Source organism: Ixodes scapularis, unplaced genomic scaffold (assembly GCF_016920785.2).
Source record: "Ixodes scapularis isolate PalLabHiFi unplaced genomic scaffold, ASM1692078v2 PGA_scaffold3__209_contigs__length_174095766, whole genome shotgun sequence".
NCBI lineage: Eukaryota > Metazoa > Arthropoda > Arachnida > Ixodida > Ixodidae > Ixodes > Ixodes scapularis.
Genome location: NW_024609868.1, coordinates 119,704,557 through 119,728,216, shown reverse-complemented (window position 1 = coordinate 119,728,216; position 23,660 = coordinate 119,704,557). Strand labels below are relative to the sequence as shown.

At 45.1% G+C, this 23,660-nt stretch overlaps 1 protein-coding gene across 1 annotated transcript in view; it reads right to left on the bottom strand.

Moving 5' to 3' along the window:
* Positions 1–243: 243 nt before the first annotated feature.
* LOC115315416 overlaps positions 244–23,660 on the bottom strand; it is a 45,267-nt gene continuing 21,850 nt past the window's right edge. Inside the window, exons 8-13 of the mRNA XM_040209091.2 lie at positions 20,893–21,048; positions 15,180–15,309; positions 15,040–15,107; positions 9,071–9,415; positions 7,391–7,496; positions 244–1,273 (exon numbers count right to left, since the gene is read on the bottom strand). Of these exons, the coding sequence (XP_040065025.1) occupies positions 516–1,273; positions 7,391–7,496; positions 9,071–9,415; positions 15,040–15,107; positions 15,180–15,309; positions 20,893–21,048 (1,563 nt within the window). The 3' untranslated portion in view covers positions 244–515. The remainder of the gene's footprint in view (positions 1,274–7,390; positions 7,497–9,070; positions 9,416–15,039; positions 15,108–15,179; positions 15,310–20,892; positions 21,049–23,660) is intronic.

The following is a 23,660-nucleotide window of genomic DNA, read 5'->3' as shown; positions in this document are numbered from 1 at the left end:
AAAAAACGAGAACAGGGCATCTCAAATACAGGTGCCAAAGCTGTTTGTCACGTTTTTGTTTCCTACGCCTCCGCTTGTTTTTAGCAATTATGCACTACCAACTTATCTTTGTGTTAACTATTCTTTCCGTAATCAAACCTTCAACTTAAAAGTACAGATGACTATTCCCTTACATGGTCCACTTTATAACGAGTCTTAATTTAAACTGGGAAATTAGCACATCCCAAGACACCAGAGAAAGTAGCAGTGCCAAGCACAAGCCCGACACACACAGCTAATGTCTCCAAAGGATCCCTTTAAATGTGATGAGTCCAGCATGACCCCTTCACTTCAAAAACACAACAAAAGAGAGAAGCGTTCGCCTAGCGAGACTTCGTGCAGGTACCATGCCAAACTTGTTACCATCTCGAACGAGCAACTTACTCATCGAGACATGACCACAGAAGACGACGTCACCAAAGACAACACATTGTGGCGTCCGTTAACAGCCAGCAACGATTCCTACATCCTCGTCATCATCTACGGTTGGCAGGCACCTTTCCCTGCGTCGACACCGCAATGCCCGACACCCGACGCATCCGCGGCTCCAACCTCCCGTTTACGACGGGTCCGCCCCTCGAAGGTGGAACGCCCCTGGGAGACCGCGCCGATCCCTCCGCCCTGACCGACGGACTCCGTGCCGATGCCACTGATCCGGCAGACCTCGTCGGGGCCACTGAGGACGTCGACGCGGCCCTCCTCCTCGGGTCCGGGGCCGAGCCCCGGATGCCGGGGGGCCTCGTGTAGAGAGGCTCGGGGTCCCTCTTCTGCTTGCGCAACTTCCGCGACAGCTCCCGCTCCAGCAGTTCCGCCTCGTGCAGGCAGTGGCTGACGAGGTTGGATTCTGCGTCAATCTCGGCGACGAAGTCCGGGGACGTCTCCTGCTCCGCCGCGTCCTCCGGCGAGGTGTCTTCCGTCGCCATGGAGTCGTCATCGTATGCGTCATTCTCGTTGTTGTTTGCCTCCGCGCCGGGGGCGGGGAGGCGGAGGTTGAGGGGCACGTGGGGCTCGCCCTTGATGGTGAAGGGGGGCACGCGAACCACCTGTCCGACGGGGCGGGGCACGGACCCGCCCACGGCGCGCCCTGTGTCCACCTTGGAGGTGACGTGACGCAGACTCTGGAAGTACTGCGTGGGCGGCCTGGACTGCGGACTACCCCAGCTGGTGAGCGGCTTGGGGGGGCACGGGGGAGGCAAGGCGGGGCCCCATGTGGCTGCAGACTTGGGACGTGCGCCTGGACGGGGGATGATTAGGAATATGATCAAGGTTTCTGCATTAAAAAATTGAACTGTTAAAGTTTAAATGCAGGCGCCCTAAATATTACGCATGTATAGATTTCTTTCGATTGCCTTCCCATATCTGCAATTGCTACAAAGATGAAAAAAAAAGTTGAGGTACACCTAGGTAAGCACTTATGAGTTGTGAATGTGAAGCATGCACATCATTCTTGCTCTATGCATGTTGGCACGCTGACTGGTGTTGACAGACACGCAGTGCCATGAGGTGGCCGGTCGTTGAAACTGACAAGCAGCATCAGTTTCAACGACCGGCCACCCCATGGCACTGCGTGTCCGACGAATGGGAGCCTGGTCGAGACGCGCTAGCCAATGGGATTGAAGTGGTAAAGGTGCCGTGGCTAGCTTTGCGTGTGGTTACAGTTTCATAGCTGGGAGCTGGCTTGACTTGGAGATAAGGATTTAAGAGCCGCTTGGTGTGGTTTCAAAGCTGATGACGTCAACTCGCTCCATGAGACAGTTAAAGGGACACTGACAGGGTATTTATGATTGCCGAGGTTTTTAGTAGTATGTGACATATGAGAGCTCAACTACCCAGAACAGAATTTGCGGCTCGAAATTCGGTTTCTTTCCGCCCGAAAACAGCCGATCAAGAACTGGCCGGTTCGAGTCTCGCTCACTCTCTTTTTCGCGGTCACGGGCCGTTTTCTAAGGTATCGATGCGACCACCAAATTTAATCAAAGTCGTGGGTCACTGAAGGCACACACTCAGTATTAAAAATAGAAAAAAATATGAAACCCATTTTTTGTGGCTTCTAAAAAGCTGCAAATACGTTGACTGAAAAAAAAAGGTTCCACAGACAACTGGAAGGATTCTGTGCGTTCGTCGTTTCGCGTGTCGTGGGACTCGCGGGGACGGCGATGGCAGCGGACAACGGGCGTGGGACCTCTATTTCAGAACTGTCGTTCGCGGTACCGGCGAATTCTGTCTACCTTTAAAAGAGAAATTTGGGACTGGTCAAAAGAATTGGTATTCATCCCGTACGACACGCCCGACCACCAAGCCGATTTGCACGAAGACGTCGCCGAGCCGTCGCTCCCTTCTCGTGGCTGAAGACATCGCTCGCGCAAACGTCAAGCACGACGTGTCTACTTCGAGTTGAATATGCACGCGTACGATTTCTTTACTAGGTGCGAATGTCGCCAATGCGTGGTGCTTCCCGACTTCGACCCGGGAGTGCTTTTGCTAGAGGAAAACCGGCAGCAAACTTTCCAACTTACAGTTTACCGGTTGAATTATTACTAAGGAAAGAGATCCACCAGTAGAATGATGCCCCAGTAGCTCAGTAGGATAGATGTCCGCTTCACACACGGTAGAACCGGGTTCGATCCCCCGTCAAACTTTCTTTTTTATTCAAACATTTTCTGATGTTTACATATCTTTTTTTTTTTTTTTTTTTTTTTTACAATTATTACTGAAGAAACAAACAAAAAAATAACAAACAAATGTTGTGGACGACACTTCGCTGAATTAAATGGTATGGGATTTCCTTTTTGACACCTGCGAACTCAATGTAATCACTTTCCACAAAATGCAAGGAGCATATAAATCAGGTAGCGTCCGCTTTCCGAGGTGCCCGTATATGTTCTACAGATATTGCAGCCAGCCATTGCTCCCGATCCCGTTGATCTTTCGGAAACTCTGTCGCACAATGCCCCTTTTTTTCGGACGCAGGACATGTGAGCCAGCTAGCTCTTCACGCAACATCTTGGGTGTATTCTTTTCGGAGCCGATCATGGAAATTCACCACGGGCACTTACTACTCATCTCCAACTCCTCAATGTACAAAACAACTCATCTTGGAGTACAGAACAACGAGCGGAACAAACATAACTGCAAAAGAATCGCGCGGCGAGCAGTTCCCACACGCCGCATCGCCCGCCGCATCGCCCGCCGCATGTCGTGTCGTCTGCTACGGAGAGGAGAAAAAAAAAAAAAAAAAAAGAAACGCACGGTCGGGTGCCACTTACTCCCTTCTCTCCACTTCTCCAACCTCCGTCGGGTTTCGGTTTCGGTTTCGAGCAGTCGCGTCTTTTGGCTTTATTAAACAAATACGCGACTCTGTTGCAAAATATTAATTGGGTAGTCCTCCGACACCATAATGAAGCGCCTGGCAAAAGATGGAAAAAAAATTTTGGGGGGTGTCAGTGTCCCTTTAATGCATTAAAAAAAACTCACCGTGTTTTTGACATAGGGAACCGTAAAATACCGGGCAAGCGCCCACTCAAACTTCAGAGATAATCGCGAAAAAATGGGGGATGGGCACTTGTACGATCTTTAATTTTACATATCAATGTACTGTGCATTTTTTCTCACATCTTAAAAATTTGGGAATGGGCACTTAAAGGGGTTATGACACGAAAATTAAACGGATAGATTATCCTTGAAATGGAATGCTCATAGGCTGCTTAGTATATACACCAAGCTAGGCAAGTTTTAGAGTTACAGTAATTGCAACAATCAATTTACGAATTTTTATCATTTCCATCTCGCGACCAGGCAACACTGCCCAAGTTAGTCATGCCATGGTGTTTATAGACCACATGATCGTGAACGCTCTCTCATTCTAGGCGCCCCCATAATCGCCGAAGTTGTCCTCGCCGCGGTACGATCAAAACCGCTCAAGGAACTCGGTAATCCAAACGCTATTGTCACTCTCGCCTCCGGTCCGTTGACCTTCCACCCTGCGTGCGCCTGCGAGATATTCCCGTACAACGGTGACCACGGCGAGTTCGTCCGAAACTCGCCGTCGCTGGAGCTGGTCGCCAGCGGGTCGCAATCAAAATTAACAGCTTCCAACAACTCTTGATAGCAATCACTCTCACCGCTGCTGCGATCAATGTCGAACACTTTGACAAGGCGAGCGATGCCGTAGACGTAATCGTCACGGACCGCACGCCCGAAATGCAAAAGGTAAACGAAGAAGCTGAAGGTCGAGACGCCAAGAGAGCCAAGTTTGTGAGTGCGTGCAAGGGGACACTGCGCGGCTAGCTGGCAACGTCACCAGCCTCCAGCTCCGCTCGGATCCGCCCCTCCAAGGGACCCGCATATAAATTGATTTATCCACAAAACTATCGTGCAATTTTCAAAACAAATTGAATAGGATTATAGGAACATTCAATGGGTCGTAGCAGTATTATTATCTCATATTTTATTTTTGGCGTGTCATAACCCCTTTTAATGTGGCATGGGCAGATGCGCTGTATTCTACGGTAAGTGGGTTTACGATCAGTTCTGACACGTTTTGTTCGGTTCATTTATATGTTACAACTACAGTAAGCTCTCACTTAAGCGATTGTCGGTTCACCAAATATTTCAGAATAACACACTTTAAAAAATTCCTCAGCGGTTTTCCAATGCATTGTTTGCAAAAATGTTTCAGTTAACTAAACGAAAAACAAATTTTGGAATAGGGAATATTTCAGTTCAGCGAATTTGATCGCTGGACACAGGATTATTTTTGCACATAATGGCGGCTTGGATGAGTTGGTTATCCCTGTCTCAAAATAAACAGCACAAGTATAGAGTTACACACAAACATGAGTCACCTCTTGTTGTGAGTAGCGAGTCAGCAGCGAGTGCTGTGATTGTGTCACTATGTGTGATTGTTTTTGTGGCCTGTGGTCACTTATGTTTGTGTGCAACTATATGCTTGCACTGTTATTTTGAGTTAATAATGTGAAAGCATTAACTGCCCATAGAGCAAGCCGACGTCATCAGCTTTGAAGCCGCACCATACGGCACCTTAAATCCTTTCTCCAAGTGATGCCTGCTCCCAGCTATAAAACCACACGAAAAGCCTAGACAACGGCACCTAGTTTCCCTGATCCCAAGGAAGCTAAGTAAAGCTGATGGATTTCGGCTTCAGTCCTATTGGCTGGCGCACGTCATAACTTAGGAACAAGGCTCCCATTGGCCGCTGTGCTTCAGTTTCAATGACTGCAACTCCGTGGTGCTGCGTGTCCGTCAGCGCGCCGGTAACACGAAGTGTCCGAGGTCAGAGCGGTGAGGAGAGGGCTTGCACTGCCGTCAACGCAAATGTGCCGCAGCCGAAATGAGGGAGCGGAAGAATGATGTGCACACTTTTGCATTCACAACTCATAGGAAGTGCTTAGGTGTACTTCAAGCCTTTTTTTTTTTTTTGGAATTAGTTCAACGAAGTTTTGTGTTCTGCGGTGCTGGTGCAGCCGATGCCCGCCGCCCCGGCCTATCATCGCTGGCGTTTACAGTGCTGCCGAGGCAAAGCGACAGTAGGGTAGACGAAAACGAACCACGTGGTGTGTCTGTTTTTTCTTCGTCACCGGTTCCGTTTAGCCATCTTAGTTTTGGGTAACAACGGCAGGATGGCAGTTTGTGCGCTCACTTTTGTAATGAGTACGACGAAATGGAAGTGGTTGTCTCTATCAGGCAAGCCCAAAATTCTTTAGCATATGGACGACCGTCAAGGCAAGGGGACGTTGCGAAGGTCTATGGAGTTCCACCGTCGACGTTGTCAACGATAGTGAAGCAGAAGTCGAAGCTTGACAAAGAAACTGCATTCAATCCTAACAGGACACGACTCTGTTACGAAATATTTCAAGCCAGTGGTTGATGCCATTGTGGTATGGCTTCGTTACAGCAACAGGCTGTGCCAGAGGAAGTGAAAAAAAAAAACATTGACTCTCTGGACAGCTTTTTTACTTCATGCGCTTTAAAAAGCCCCCGAAAAGAAAAATTTTTTTTTTTTTTAAATAACCTGGTTGGGACATGCGTGCCAAAAAATAAATATTACGTGAAAAAAATAATTTTTTTAGAGCAATATTGACAGCGAGAGATTTATTTGAAATTCAGCAAGCAAAGTCCATGACGTCACAGAATAGTCATTTGCTTAACAAGATGGTCATTTGGTCTTTCCCCTCAACGTAAAGGCAAAGCCAATCCACCGCCCCTCCATGCGCCCGAAATGCCGAGACAAAACAAGTGGAAAGGAGGTGACTGCTGACTAAATGGCATCTCGCACCATCATTATTGCTCTAGAACAGTTTTTTTTTTTTTTGCGTAAAATTAATTTTTTATCACGCAAGTCCAAACCAGATTGTTAAAAAAATTTTTTTTTTCTTTTCAGGTTTTTTTAAGAGTGCTGGTGCAAATGAAAATTAGATTTTTTTTCAAAATGAGAAAGGCAGCAACATAAGTGTTATGCACTTTGTATATATCGATGTACACGACTCCATAAATTGCATTTCACACTTTTGTCTTGATGTATGATGTGCCCTATGCTGTTCCATGTTCTAGTGAATATATTCAGTTTAGTGAACTTTCAGTTAAGTGAACTATTTCCTTGGGTCCTTTGAAGTTCGCTCAAGTGAGAGTTTACTGTATTAGTAATGAAAGTATTGCTAAAAGCTGACAAAGATTTCAAAAAGGGCAGTGAGCAGTGAGCCTCGACATCAAACTTTGTTTGCTGACCTTGCTCTAAGAAGGCGTGCGGGCTCACCGCTGCACTTTCATCTTTAGAACTTGAGCATGCACTGCACACTTTGTTAATTTTTCAAAGCATTGGGACTGGGCATGCTCTTCTACCGATGCCACAAATTTACTTCTTACTTTATTTCGTTTTACCTTTTTTTTTTCTATTTTTGAAAAAGACAAGTCAATCTTTTTATTTTTTTATTTTCTGCTTGAAACTGCAAGGCAAGACATTTTACATTAAATTTTTTTTTTATCAATTTTCAGTTGGGTGTTTATTTCTGGCTCCATATAAATGGATGTAGCCTTTTAGCATACATAGTGGACGTCATTCTATTAAGGCTTTCTGGGTTGAGGTATATTCATGGTGTGTTTCTGCAGAGTAAGCTAAAAGTGGTGGTGTGGTTATTGTTTGTTTTGGCATTGTTGCAAATACACTGCACATGCACGATCCATGCAGAAGCGCCGATGCTGTTAACCACGCTGGTTGTATTTACACAACCTGACGTTGGCCTACACCATCATCAAAGCACTGCCTAATATGGGTACTTCTCACTGCCATCAGAGCCTAGTTAACGAGGCTGAGCAAACTTGGGGTGCAACTTACCGAGTTCACCCGGCACGTTAGGAGAAGACCGTGAACCTCTTGTGGTTCTTGCTCTTGCAGTCCGTGCCCCAGTCGCAACTTTCTTTTCCGCTGGGATGGGTGGTGCCTGCCGAAGTTGACCAAAGGAAGCAGAATGTTGGTTTTTTAAGCAGCGTTCTGCTCTCGGGGCATTGTTGATCTTCGCAATAATACGGTAAGCACCTGATAGCTGAAGGTCACAAAAAAAGAAACAAGCTGGACAAGTAGAGTTTTGAGGTGTGTGAGCCACTTGCTAATAGACCCCACAAAATATAAGTGGAACGTCTTCCGAACCAGGACAAAAGTTGCCGCAAAATGCATAGATGGTGCTTTTGATTTTTTCGGAGTACTATTTTGAATACTACTACGTTGAATTATCTCCCGATTTCAAATGTACCTTGCCTGTACACTAGAGGCGAATGCACCTAAAATACCGTTAAGATAAAGAGACAACGTTGTCTCGATTCCTGTGTCGCAGCATTCTGTAGGTGGTCTAAAGCACTGATTCCTAAAAGTGGCTGCTTCATATTCTGAAAATTTGACAGTGCAACTCTCTGGACACTTTATGAAGAGGGCCAGACAGATTCCAGTTTCTAAATGCAATAAAAATACATCTAGAAAATGGACTAAAGTCTGACTCTTTAGGCGATAGTTTCCGGTTCAAAGTAGTTATTATATTAAATTAAGGATATTTCATACATCTGGTTAATTCAAACAAATATTAAAAATATAGTTCTCCCACCATGTCTTTAATGTATTTTTAAGCAGCCTAATTCAAACACCGTTTTCATGCAACTCATACTTTTCGTTCTTCCACCCCATTGAGCGCGCTTCTGATAAAGCACCGGTGCACTGCAAAGGAGCACCACCCACGAAGCTCGCTACTGCACCGTGCTGCTTCTCTACAGTGCACCGGTGCTCGGTAAGAAGCGCGCTACGGAACTAATAGTTCACAATTGACAGTTTTTTACTGGATGAACAAACTTAATTTAGTTTTGAGGAGCCACGTGGCTGTCTAAACAGTTCACAATAGACAACATTTTTGAGGGATGAACAAACTTATTTCATATATTTCAGCAATGCTTCACAAAACCTGAAACTCCTTGAACTATCAAGCCCCTATATAATCAGCTTTCAAACGACGAAGCAATTAACATAGGCTTCAAAACCACTTTACCGATCCTTTCATTACAAAGGTCATAAATATAAAAAACAAATCCCAGAGAAAAAAAAAATTTCGAACTATTTTTTTCAATAACTTATTCGGGTCTATCGGTCAATTCAGCATGTTCAGCCTGAATGGGACAGTCAAGCTGAACATGCTGAATTGAACCCATGGCAAACATTTACGTTGAAAGGTTAAAGAAAGCTGTTGTAAGAAAGAAAGCTTTTCAGTTTTAAGAAACTGAATTAAGGTTTCTAATTTAAGCTGAATTTTTCCTCTAGTAAATTAATTCTTTGAAATATTTAAAAATGAAATGAGTACATTGTGTTCAAAAGTGATTGCACCAAAATAAACTATTCTTTCCCAACTGAATGTTTAGATTGACAGCTTATCAAGTACCTCTTGCACAAACAAATTTAGAGACACCACATTGAGCCACACTGTTTACGATAAAAGTAAATTATGGTAAAAAAAAAAGCAAGAATTCTTTGTTTTACCTGTTCTTTCCCGGAGTCCGACGAAGACTCCCTGTAGCTCTCGAGGCTCTCCGACATGACCCCAGAGGGCGCGGACCTCCGCTCCGGCGGCGAGGTGGGCTTTTCCTCGGCACGTCGAAACGCCGCCTCCCTGGAGTGGAAGGAAGACGTGAGCGAGGTGGTGGCAATGGGCCGGCTGCTCTTGTCCGCAGAGCCGGGCAGTTCGGACGAGTCGCTGCCCGAGGTCCTGGGCGAGGAGGACACGGCACGGGAGAAGGAGCGGGAGGGCTTGCGCATGGGTGCCGGGGGGCTGCCCTCTCCCGCCTCGCATGCCTGGGACGTCCCCGTAGACTTCCTCCGGGGCTTCTGCGAAAATGGCATCACAAGGAGTTTTCGAGCGGCTGCGGAGAAAGCGCGTTTCTCGACGTGTCCCGCCAACGACTGCGGTGACAGCCGAGATGCTGCACGCTGTGGTGCACATGTGTTATACTTGGGGTTGCATGTTTTCGGATAAACCCCAAAAAATCCGAAAAAACCTTCCGGTAAATTTTTCGTCAATGCGGATTTATCGAAAAAACTCAGAATTTCAAGGTCACGATGACAAAATAAGAAGGAAGAAAGATGTTTTGTTACAAAGAGACATTATAAGAGTAGAGGGTCAATGGTCCTGAGGAGATGCCACTTGAAATCTTGAACTACTGAGAAAAGAGGTTTGCCTTTTAGCTTGTCAAGGTTCCTTCAGAACAATGGGTTATGGCAGTGGTTCTCAAATGGGGGTCCGCGAAGCCCTGCTTCATCAGTCAAGCCCAACAATAAAGGCTGTCTTTTTTTCAGATTGAGATTTGGATTGGAAAACCTTTATTGTTCGCTAGAGTTACAGGTGGGTATGCTGATCTTGCTAGGAAGAAACTTTTCAATTTTCGGGCGAGTTCTCTCAAGTGTATGTGATTGAGAGAAGTGTACTTTACGCTAGCCCTTAGTTATATCCATTTATTAAATTATTATCATAATTAATCTATACATTTCCCTTCCCCTCACCACGAGCAGGGTCCTCCATCATCTCCGCTGAACCACCAGGGCTCCACGAAGCATCAGTTGTTGAAAACCACTGGGTTATGGTACCCAGACTTCATTTATTTCCTTTCTGAATATTTAAAAAATGGGAAAAGAGTAAAATAAATGTTTCAGAGAATTGGTAATCTAACAGAACTAAACTTCAATAAACCCCAAACTTTCAGAAAAAAAAACCAAAAAAAACTCCGAAAAGCCATTTTTTGAATTTACGAGAAGTAAACTCAGGAAACACGAAATCCTAACTACACACTAATCATGACGTCATGTCACGTCACAGCGTCACAGATGTCGCAGCATCAAGATGTCACGTGACGTCGAGGTGTTATGTGTCACAGTCTTGCGTGACCATTAGGAAAGCATGTGGCCATGCGATTTTTCGTCACGTGACCACGAAACCGTGCTTACGCGACCTTACCGTAATATCCCGAGTCATCGCCCACCCCCCTACCGCCTGAAATTCGTTAAAAAAGTGGGGTGGGTCATGTCTCGGTGGGTGAGCACAAACACTTGAAAAAAAAAAGCGGAAAAAACCGCCTATTTTTCTCTGCGTATCTAGCGCTGATGCACAAGAGATACATCAAACTCGAAACTCGATTTAGTTTCATTGTTTTATAGAAAAAAATGCTAACGAAAGAATATTTTACTATAGCGAAGTCCGTTGCTTGCATACGCGCTAGAAACACCGCCGATCTGCATATAGCGCGAACGTTTGTTCCGTGAGAGAATGTCATCACTATGTTCTCCTAGTTAGTAAAAAAAAAAGAAGGAAAAGTCTACAAGAAAATAGAAAAACCGACCAGGCGCAACGAGCGAGCGAGCGAGCGGACCAAAGAAGCGACCGCGAGAGCAAAGCGGGAAAGCCGGCGGTCGCGTTGGCAAATACTTTGGCGTCGGGCCAAGTCGGGCGCCTTGTCAATTGCAAGCTCTTGCTCAACTTTCTTGTTTGGTGCGTACATACGTGCGTCCGTGCACGGCGGGCTATCAATGTAGGGTTGGGACGCTCTGCAAACGTCTGTGTAGGACGTTCCAGCAAAGCTTTATTTACGCTTTGGCTTTGCCTAAAATATTGCACAACCGCGGTCGCGACGGGCGGGAAGAAGGAGCGGGTTCGCGGTGACCTTACTTCGGCGGAGACAGACTTTGACCTAACTCTTATTTTGTTATCTCCATCGTTTTCTTTTCGCACGGATACACGACCACTTTGGGGTCGCTCACGGAGGAAATGCTTAAACAAAAAAGAAGTGTCTTTCCCTCCTTCGTTTTACTTTGTCGCGGACGTCCTCCAACTGTCAGGTCCGCGGCCGCGTCATTCGGGTAGGATGAGTGTTCGCGGATCGCAGAGTCCGCGCTGGGGTATTAGAAGGGGTGGGCGATGACTCGGTGTTTTTTCGGAAATCGATATTGGCCCAAAAAATGGGGTGGGCGATGGCTCGGGGATGGGCGATGACTCGGGATATTACGGTAGTGTAATGTGACAAGGTGTCATGTGACACTAGTGTGATATGACATTATGATGTCATGTGATGGCACCGTGTCATGTGACACCGTGATGTTTAGCGGGGAAATCTTTCCACTAAATTAAGCACGAAAATTTTCCGCTAAGTTTAGCTAGGAAATCTCTCTGCTACATTTGGCGGAGAAACTCTTCAGCCAAAATGACCCTACAGGAAATATACCCACAGATCTGCTGCAAAAGCCTGCCAATAACGACCGTCTCCGTTATGTTCTCTAAAGAATTAAGTTTCGCATTTTGCGCAGCAGTAAGACGAGCAAGCGGGCCTTCGAAGGGCTTAAAAATGCTCTACATTAGGGGTGGAGTGCCCTTTTTTACCCTTTTCGGCATCTTTCAACCTTCCAAGGCCAAATCGCGTCAACCTTTAAATCAGTTTCGTGTACTCCCAAATCACCTCGAGATGCTGCTGCTTTAACTAAATCCGGCTGCCTTTTTCAACCGTGACCTTAGAACGACATCACAGTGGAACGAACCGGTGTCCTCTTATTTTATATGAAGACCCGAAAACCGAAACACTCTCCCATCCCCCCATGTATATGAGGGCGCAATGTTACACTTGCAACAAGGGCACTAGCTGTTGATTTTCGGTTAGAAAATCTGGCAGGAGGTAAATCTGATGGACCGACACATGGGGACCCAACTTGCACCTCTTCGCGTTGTCAGCCAGGACTGCCTGCCTATGGCTCGTGCCAGTAGCCTCTTACGCTATTGCAGTGATGTGATTAGTCCTGGTCATTTTGGAGCAGCTCTCGGAGCAGCCAAAAGTCAAATTTGGAGCAGCAAAAATAACTTTTGTAGCACCATTCTTATTCATACCAATGCAGACATTGTGAAGATTAATGTGTCGGCACGTCCAACTAAAAGGCAATGTTTACATTGCCTTCTCACTTACGTGCAACCCTTAGTTCACATCAATCGGACAGCAGGAGTGAGTCCCTCAAACACAAAACTAACGTTTAGTTGCATGGAGAAGCACCAGACACGGTGAGAAGGTGAGCGAAGAAGGACAGCACAAACTGCCCGGAATGGTTATTTTAGGTACTGAATCGCACTGAAATAATACAATAATATAGAGCCTATAAATTAATGGTTCCTTCGAGTTCTAAAGGTTGTAAGAAAACAGCAATTAATAATTCAGATAAAAAAACAATTCACTTGTCATTTGATTATGAACGTCAATTATATTTCATGAGTAGAACTTCATAACAAAAACGGTATCTGAACAAAACTTAAAAAAACAATCCCGCCGAACTCATTAAGGTTGTTCCCAAGCTTCCATTCACTGCTTGTGCCAACTTGGTTCTAATTTACTCACATCTATATAAAAGTGATAGCTAAACAAATTAGTTGGCAAAAATAAAAAATAAACATACGAAAGAGCGCACATAAATGTTCTTGCACTATCGGAGTATTCTCGCTAAATCTCAATATGGAAACAGGTACCGCCGGGATATCGTAGTCTATCATACATACGAGCCAAAGTTATATTCAGGAACTGTGTCACATCTCGCTCTGGAGGAGTGCTTTCCCCTTAGCACGGTAGTGCGCTGCAGCGAAGCAAGACACGCAAAATCGCAATGCTTACATTGCGGTTTTCGCTTCTCTGCAGTACACCAATGCGCGTGGAGAAGCGCACTCAATCAGACTAACTAATCCTCCAGCAGAACAGACGACGAACATGAGAATTATTGCAAAACTTCCGAGTACTGTCAGCCTTTCATACGAAATGCGATCAAATAGTACTTTATTTCAGAAGATAGCCAAAATTTCTGAGAATTCGCATAAGCATATCGTAACGGCCCGGCCGAGCAGCGAGGCCTGAGCTATAATATTTCCAGTATCATTCAAGTGCAACGTTGTGCCAAAACTAAATTTGGCACAACGTAGGCGCAAATGTCTCACATTTTGGTAAAATGTAGCAGGATGTAGCAGGGTAAACACTTTGGCGCAGTTTGGCGCAAATGGCGCAGCAATCACATCACTGTATTGCAATACTATACAAAAAAAGTAAGAGGCATCTGGAAAAACATGTTATTTTTGTAGAATAGAGGAAGGAGGTCACGTATGGCGAGAGACAAAACACCTAAATGAACCTACCTTGCAATAACAAAGCATCAGCGTCCCCTTCACAACATCTTCCACCCTCTCAAGCAAAAAACTTCTATTCGTTGGGCAACGATTCCTTAAAAATTGTAACGAAATATGTCGGCACCTCGTAACATCACTATAGCCTTGACAATAACGCACAAAACAGTTAGATGCCTAGTACTAGCAATTCTCATTGTGTGTTTTTTTAACCTACTTTCACGGCTTCATCTTTAGACCTCTAAGCACAGTAAATATCTCATTTGCTCGAAAAAGCTGACGAGCGAACCTGTTGCTACGGCCTTTTTCCCTAGCCACCAGGTGCCGTCTATTTCGCAGAAGTCGACAATACAGTCCACTTGCGTTACTAGACCTATTGAACTACCCAAGCATCAAGGAAAATGCAGGGATTGGTGTTCCCCGTGCTGGCCTCAGCAGTAGTAATTTTTCTAAAGTAAATACCTAAAACAAATTGCATCTTGCACACGCGTTCGTCAAGGCTTCATTTTGGTTATTTACTTAAAATCTTTTATACAGGGAAGGCGTGCGCGTGTGGCCCGTGGAACACCAATCCCTGCATTCTGATTGATGGTTAGGTAATTTAGCGATAGGTCTATTCAACCTCGGGTAATTTGATTTATTGCTTAATTTGACCCTGTTCAAAGGTCCTGGCAAGAGCCCATGCGTTTCTATAGAACAAAAAAAAACTATTTTTATCTTGAAACATAAAGTACTGTTGATTAATTCCACCCAGAGAGAACCGGCGGTGGGCAAATTACAAGCCCGATTGGCCAAGCTTGGTGCACAAAAACGGGCTTTTTTTTACCCCGAATTACGCGGTGTGCAAATTACAAGCGCAATCGGCCGCGTTCCTCAGCGAAAAAAACAGTTTTCAAATTATGAAGCGCACGCCGAATCGCGGAGAGAAAAAAATAGAGCAGACGGGACATGGCCGTGTCTCAACACGAAACAACCATTGCAACACCGCTGCGGAGAGTGCTGCTTTGCAGCGGTGTTTGCCATGGCCCCGGCCGCCAGTCACTGCCGCCGCCGCCACACCAAATGCGCAAAGGACATACACAGCTGCTGCCACTGCCCTACGGCAGTGTGCAATGGTCTAAAGCACTGGATATTCAGAATTTCGCGCGCATCTTTTGATTAGACTTTCGGACAATTGGACCCAATTTCGCATGTTCCATCAAGGCCAAATCAAAGGAAGTCGACTGTATTGCTATGACCTGCAACGGTAAGCTTCAAGCTTTCCTCTACAACTTCTGAAATTTTCGCTTAACAACGATGTGGGAAGAATGAAACTTACCCTGCGTAAGCTCGAGAGCCTCGGAGGCGGCGCAATGGGCTTCTCAAACTCGAACACGATGACGGCAGCTGAGGAGAGAGACGGTAAAACATTGAAAACTGCCCTTCGCTCGAGCGGTCACCGCCTTTGATCACTCTCACCGTCTTTGATCTTCTTTTGCAGCTGGGCGGGGAGCGCCGCCCAGCTTTTGCAGTGGACCACTCGATTGGCGTTGTGGATCAGGAAGCGCTCGCACTGCCGCTGGACCTTGCGCAGTAGGTCCGTAAAATTCTGGAGGGGGTCAGAGCAAAGTTGGGATTTCTCGTTTTGTTATTCAAAAAGAACTGCTTAGAACCTGAACATTTTTTGTTCTAGGAGCTTCCCACCAAACTTGAGAACTTAGCAGTGCCATCAATGTGTGCGCCTTTGCACTGGTCACAACTGAAGTAATAACAATAAAGCCGCTTAAGTGGCTCGTTTATGCGGTATTGCATGGACACAATTGTTAAGTGGAGGAATCTTTTCTGGTGCCAAGCGTAATACTTGCCGCGTTTGTGTCGGTGGACTGATCCCGTATACAGCGGTAAAAAGATGTGACTGCGCGTGAACTCTATGTATTTCTTGCTGTCATAGCGCTGATGATGCATGCAAGAAAGAGTACCATTGCTGAGTTACTATTATAAAACAACAGCCAAACCAACACAAAAAAAAAAAAATACAGGCAGGGGTGAGGAGCAGCCAGAAAACAAAAAAAATCGACAGTGAAAGGGTTAAAAATTTGAATTTTACGTGATAGTTTGTATCACGTAAAATTTTAACTTTTAACCCTTTTGCTGCCGATTTACCGGTCTATACAAAGATTCGTTTTTTTTCAAGATTGCTCGTTATGACAAGAGCCGACGGATTTTGTGATTGACACATTATATTAATTATGAATTGTGATGGTACAAGCTTTTCTGTGCAGCAATAAAACGGGAATTTTTCGAATTGTGTTGTGTAAGAAAAACATTTTTTTTATGTGTGAATTATGTGCCAGGTGAGGATTATGCACCAAGTGCAAAGCATTTATCTTTGGAAATTTATGGTATGGTAGCTACATTTTAAACCCCTAAAAATGACATCATCGCATATGATTTGCATAAATAGCACCAGTTAATCGAAACATGCGGTGAGCCACTGAACAGTCTAATTTATAACAAAAATTGTCTATAAAAGCTAGTAATATATTACCAACATTAGAAAGTACTTTTGCAATAAACTAGGAGAGAAAGGTATTGCTAGGCTCCTTTTATTGGAATCTTCTCAAGGATGGTGGTATTTGAGGTGACAAACCCCAGGCGAAAATTTCTAACTGGGACCAGTTGGCACCTCAACTGGTTTCAACTGGGACTAACTGGTCCCAACTGGGAAGCAACTGGGACTAACTGGTCCCAGCTGGGAATCAACTGGGACCAATGGGAGTCCAACTGGGGCCAGCTGAGGGGTCAACTGGTTTGAACCATTCTCAGTTGGGAGTCAACTGGTTTGAACCATTCCCAGTTGGGAGTCAACTGGTTTGACTCCCAGTTGGGAATGGAGTGCACTGGAACCAGTTAGGAAAGTAACTGGTTGGAGCGATTCCCAGTCGAGCTTCAAATGCCTTTCCCGTTCCCAGTTAACATTGGGCAACAATTTGGACAAGTTGGGGGTGTATTGACCTTTGCTAATGAAGAAAACTAAAAAAACTAACATTTTTAGATTTATACAAATAGGGAATTTTTAATTACTGGGGTACATTTATATATTTATAAAAATAATATAAAAATTTTAATTAACTAAATATTTTTTTAATTGGAAAATATAATTAGTGACAAAATGTGTTCACCTAAATGAACATTTAGTGCATTATTAAAATATATTAAAACATTTATTTAAATACCAACAGTATTTTTTTTTTCTTTTAATAAATCAATTTATCTTTTGACTAATCAGAGATAGCCGGCCGCCGTGGCACGCGGGTGCGGATTAGTGGTACGCGCTGTCGACAGATGGCGCTGCCTATGCTGACGCCGAAATATTCTAAGCTTAAATGGTAAAACAAAATGGCTAGGTGGCGTAAGCTACCGCCCGATCCAAAGGGCTCAGCCGTATTCATCCATCCATCCATCCATCCGGAGTCGGACGGACGCGGTAGGGAAGGGTCGCCATCGCCCAAGTTGGCGTCGTTATGAAAATGTCAAAACTACAGCTGCGCTTCTTTGGACCTAACCGTACACACGCCATGGTGGCGGCAGTGAACTTCGAGGATGGAACGATGCAGTTCAGCGATCGGAGGGCACCCAGGAAAGACCGGACGGAAGAGAACACGCCGCGGAGAGCACAATGGCGAAAATGGCGGGAGGTCTACCTCGAAAATGTTTGACTCTTGTGACAGAGATTGCAAGGTGGGAGCGCTACCGCATCTTATCAGGACTTCACCTGCGCAACGCAGGATCACGGGTGAGCACCTTTCTTCATGCGATGGGAAGAGAAGCTAAGGACGTCTTCACTAACAGACGCCAGCGGCCGATCTTCCTTCATCTCATGAATACCACCTCTGAAAAAGCGATTCAACCGTCGCAAGCAAGTGGCTAAACCCGGAGCGTGTACGTCACCGAACCTATTTAGTTTCATTCTCCAAGTTTTTGACAATAAAGTCTTGTCAACCTTCCATTTTGTGCCGTGTTTCATTGTTGCTGGAGTTGGTACCAACTCCAACTGGGACCAGTTGGACGACTCCAACTGGGACCAGTTGCAACTGGGAATTGTTCCATAAACCAGTTGCAACTGGGACCAACTGGTCCCAGTTGGACGACTCCAACTGGGACCAGTTGCAACTGGGAATTGTTCCATAAACCAGTTGCAACTGGGACCAACTGGTCCCAGTTGAAAATTTTCGCCTGGGACAGGCCCTCATGAAGTTGCAAGACTTTTCTCCTATATGAATACAGTGCCATCCACTTATAATGATACCACATATAACGATGTACCAGATGCAACGATCAGTTTTTAGAGCTTCTAGACTACAAACAATCAGTTTCTAATCCAGAAACAACGATAGCCAGTTATAACGATTAAATTTTTGTGTTTTAGCATTATTGTTATAAGTGGTGTCACGCTTGGCTCGGCAGAGCGGACACTTTCACATACGTCTCACGTGAGCTTGCAACACTCCTTTATTCTCCCCGCGCCATTTTCCACTGTCCCCCGTCTCCCGCTGCTTCCCGCGACCCCCGGGAGTGGGGACAAGTGTTGTCCCTAGGAATCCCTCCCCTAGGGAAGGAGTGTCCCCACATGGTTCCGGTTGTCGTTGGCGCCACACACTCCTTACAGTGAATTGCACTGTACTACTTGATTAGACCGTTTACATAGTCTGAAGAAACCATCGTCATATGAAAAATCATCCTCAGTATGATTAACATAGAAGCATGGAAACTGGACGTCACTATACTAAAGTGGCTTTAACAGTAACATCATAAATTTCAGGTCAACATTAACTTAAGCAGACCGTTGTTAACTTGAAGTCCTCAGACTCAGCATACTATACTCACACGTTATGCACATATGCAGAGGCGGAATTAGCCACTTGCCGCCCTAGGCAGCCTTTAACAGTACCATGATGGCGAAGTAACTAAGAATGAAGTTAAAATTTTCAAAAGTAGCAAGATTTGGAGATAGAATTGCTAAAGTAGCTAAGTTCAGAACTATGTATATGTAAAAAAAAACAATTATTTTGGGAATGGCAACAAATTGGCCGGCCCCAAAATTCTGCTACCTTAGGCGGCTGCCTACTCTGCCTAGTAGTAAGTCTGCCCCTGCACATACGGATTGTATTTTTTCTTTTATTACTATTTTTAACTCATGTAAATAGAGGGTGTCTAAAATAACCAGGCTCGATCTAAAATAGGCCATAAAAATCGGTGCCTACACGTAGCAACCTAAACTTTTCATCAAAGGTGTATTTCACAGGTCGGTTTTTTCTTCTAAAACTACGAAGTGTAGCTCACTTTCTGTAAAAAAAATAGGGCCAAAAAGCTTGCTAGGGTTAATGGCAACGCAGACGAAGGAGTCAAGTAGCGGGACGCGTTTGGCGCACATATTGATGGATGGCGTCGAGAGCAGCGCTGGAAGTTGCAGCCGACCAGCAAAAGAAAGCAGACGACATGCAAACAAAATTTGTCGGCAGCAAAAACGACGTTGTTATGCAACCACCTTTTTTTTTTTTTTTCACTTCAAGATTTGCTCTTCTTGTGCATGTTCCTTTTTAAGCCAAAGGTACATTAAAAAAAATATTGTATGTTTATTTTAATAGACCACGTTCGTCCCAAGCAGTCTTGACAAGGAGGTAGCGCCATCTATCAATATGTGCGCTAAACGTGCCCCGCCACTCAACTCAGTCGTCTGCGTCGCCGTCCACCGTTAATCCTGGCAAGTTTTTAAGCCTTATTTTTTATAGAAAGGGATCTACCCTTTGTAATTTTACAAGATAAAACCGACCCGTGAAATAGCCCTTTGACGAAAAGTTTAGATTTCTATGTGCAGGCGCCGATTTTTACGGCCCATTTTAGATTGAGCCTGGTTATTTCAGACACCTTATATAAGGTGCAAGAAATCCAGAAGCTGGCTCTAAAATTGGCCGGAAAAAACGGTGCTAGCACGAAGCAGTTATAAATTTCGCCAAAGGCATATTTTAGTGGTGCATATTACCTCGTGAAATTTCAAGGTCTGTCTCTCTTCTTGCGAAAAATGAGACTAACAAATTTGCCAGGGTCAATGGCGGACGTCAACAAAGACAACTGAGTTAGAGACGCTTGTATGCGTGGCGCCATCTCCTAATAGGCGAAGCGAGCAGACGACGCACTTTGTCGAAAGCGGATGACGTGGTTGTCTGCTCGCTGACCTATCGGGAGATGGCGTCCCATTCCCATTAAGTTGGTTGTCTCTGTCAACATTCCCCAATGACCCTGGGAAGTTTGTTGACTCATTTTGCAAAGGAAGGAAGCTATGCCTCGAAATTTCGCATGTACCCTATATATCAATACAGTTGACTTGCATTAATTCGACTTATCATTTATTTCGAACCTGTACAAAGGTCCCGGCAAAAGCCCATACATTTCTATAGGATCGCCGTGATCGGCGATCGCGCTGATGAGTGCGATCGGCTGCATCTGTCAGCGAAAAAGCCCGTTTTAAAATTTTGAAGCACATGCCGAATTGCGAAGAGAGAGAAAAAGAGGGCACATGTTGAGACACAAGACACAGCCGGGTGTCGACACAAAACAACCATTGCAACACTGCTGCGGTGTTGCAATGGCCGCCTGTCACTGCAATAAACTCGCGCAGGACATACGTGGACACTGCCATTACCGTATGGCGGTGCGCGGCGGCCCGTTATAAAAATGTTAGCCCACCTCATCTAAAGCGCTAGATATTCAAAATTTTGCATGCATTTCTTAATTCGACTTTTAAATGATTCGCCCCAATCTCGCATGTTCCGTTAAGGTTGAATTAACGGAAGTCGACTGTACCACATCTTAATTAACATCTTCACAAAGCAAGACAACCTGCATGGTAAAAAAATTTAATTTTTCAATTTAGCGAATTTTCAGTACGATAGATCATTTCCCAGAAAGTGGGTGCTCAGCGCCTACAATACTCCGTTTCACTTTACGAGCAAAGCAAAGCCGAAGCTACAAGCACAAGTGCATTGCCCTGAACAATGCTTGCACCGCGTGAGCGTGCAAGCTTGGCACGCACTGAAACCTCACCACTCGCACGTGAAGTGGAAAGGAGTGCAACGCCCGCAGTATGCCCCGGTCGAACGTTTGTGCCGTGTGGCAAATACCATCCCGTCACCTGGGTCCACTCGGGAACCTGCTCTGGGTTTGAGTCCTCGTCCTCGGGCAGCGTCTGTGCCAGCAGGATGCAGGACAGGCAGGCCACGTCCGGCGACAGCAATTCCACGGCCGACAGAATCGTGTCCTCCAGGGCCGTGATGTTCCAGCTCTGCCCCTGCAGAGGGGACGCACACACAAACAGCCAAGATTCTGCATGTCATACCCTCCAAACTATGACATTTAAAAGTTAAAATTCTACACTATGCAGACCATGGAAAGGCACAAAATATACAGTGATTTGTTTTTCAAAATCATTGGCTACAGCCAAAGGCCTTTATATTGAAGTCTACGGGATCGGCAAAGTTTTTTGTAGTACGGGTAACTTTGTTGTAAAACAGGGTGGAAGTTGCCCCCAAAAAATTTACATTCTTTTTTTTTCAACGCAAAAATAAACCTTGCATCGCTGAACGCACATTTTCCGCCCAAAGGTAGCACTAGAGGTCTGAAGGAGATGCCGAAGTTTCAGCACAAACCAATATTTTATTCTAAAATTTGACGTGATTTTCTGAAAATTTTAATGAGAAAATGGGGCGTATTTTCGCCCGTTTTCGGTTTCTGAAGTCATAGAGCTCCATGAATGTGAGAGCTCCATCGGCCACTATTTTCCCATTGAAATTTCCAGAAAATCACTCATAACTTTTAAATAAGATATCGGTTCGGGCTGAAACTTTGGCATCTGGTTTGGACCTCTAGTGCTTCCTTTTGGCAGAGAATGAACGTTTGACAATGCATAGTTAATTTTTGAGGTGCCAAAAACCCTGTAAATTTTTTTCAAGGACATACAAGGGTATTTGAGTGCAAAATATTTATCATGCGAAACCTAATTTGTGTTATCGCATACTGACGCACCTGCGCGACATTCGAGGTGTTTTAGGAAAAAGTATAGCGCCAAATATAGTGTGAGCGACATCAGAAACGAGGTTTTGTATGCTGACAATTACCTTACGAAAAGGGGGAACGGTTGCCAATCTGCTAGCGCACCGTAGCTCGGAGCACGTGGGGCAAAAGCTCACGCTGCACAATCCAGGCATCTTAGCCTCGATCACCACTTCTTTTTTTTTTTCTAAATTAAAATTGTATTGGCACGCATTTGTGTACTCAACACTGTGTGATGTAATTTAAAGAAACCAGGCTATCGGTCGTACGGCCAGTACCACCACTGGCGAAGTTTCTCATCTACAGCCGAGACACCAGGCGCTCCTTGCTGCAGGCTAATTTCCCGCTGTCCAAACTCCCACGTAACAAACTTAACTTACTTATCAAAATATGGATTGCAATAATCACTAAACCACCAACATTAACCCCAATCACGAGGCAAATGGGATGCATTCACCTACTACGTAAATTTGGCCTTTTCTAAATCGGGCGGCAGCTTGTGCCGCTTCTTGTCATTTGGAGGAGGCCTTCGAAGTGGCCGCTTTTCTCTCGTAGGAGCGGGTGTGGCAGCCACAGCAGAACTATACTGCAGCAGCATGGCAGAATCTGCCACGCTTATGGCACGAGACAGCTGCAGGGCGCGGCACAGTGAGGATGGGGAAAGGCGCACAACCGGGCCAACCGAGCCCTTTTTCATTCCTGTCCGGCACAAAAAGGGGGGTGGAAGGGCGTTTTTCTGTGCGGTGTTATTGATTTTGCTAGGATTTTGGCATTACGAATAGTCCCAGATCATGTTTCCTCAACCGAATATTATCGCTCCAAGGTGGAACAATTTGGGACTCGGATCGAGCAAGATTGTGAATTTCGGATCCTGATGAAGATTGCTGCGTCAGTCAATCAAATGCCAAGACAGCATAAAAAAGTTCCAACTGCCCATGAAAAGTGCTTTTTTTAAATATATACTCTTGTTTGTGTGGATCTTTTCAAATGTGATGACGTATATGCAAAATAAGAAAACAAGCGTGCTCATTGCGTGAATGAAGCGGAGGGGTGCATACTCAATCAACGACATGAGCAAAACGAAAGTAAACAAAAGCACACACGAGCATGCGGCATGCAGCAAAGGTGGCGCCACATTTGCCGTGCGTTCTCGGTTTTGTGTCTAAATAATTATTTAGTGTGCAACCTTGTGTCTAGATGGCACTACATGACTATGTTGTTGCGTACAGGCTTTTTACGCAACATAGTCATGTAGCGCCATCTAGACACAAGGTTGCACTCTAACAAATTATTTGAACACAAAACCGAGAATGTGCGGCGCGGCGATGGCGGAGGGACGTGGCGGCGGTGTCAACTATCGCCGCTGCCGCAGTATGTCTGTTTTCTACGCGCTTCACTCGAGAGCGACAATTTACGTCAAATCAATTAGTTTTCACTTAGCAGAAAACAAAAATATTTCTTAAACAAAAATTTGTTGTAGTAGTCAGAGATACACATTAACGCAAATCATTGGTCACAACTTTATTCTACTTCATTAAAAGGGTGTTTTCGCAGTAGAGGTGCTCGTTAGAAAGGCGTCTGACTGAATCAGCAGAACTGCAGCTGAGTGCAGTTGTCGAGATCACACTGTATCATGCTCGGCATTAGTTGGCAATAGGAGCTTAGACCATCAATGAGCTGCTTTCCTCTTCAATACCTCCATGGGTGGCATGCAAGGTAGCTGCACCCAAGCAGATAATGTTGATCATCAAGCTTGACCTTGATGAAACAAACACCCACCGCTTGAAGTTGTTACATCATTACAACATGTAAATAAGTGATGTCGAGTCTTTCAAAAATCTCAGAAACAAT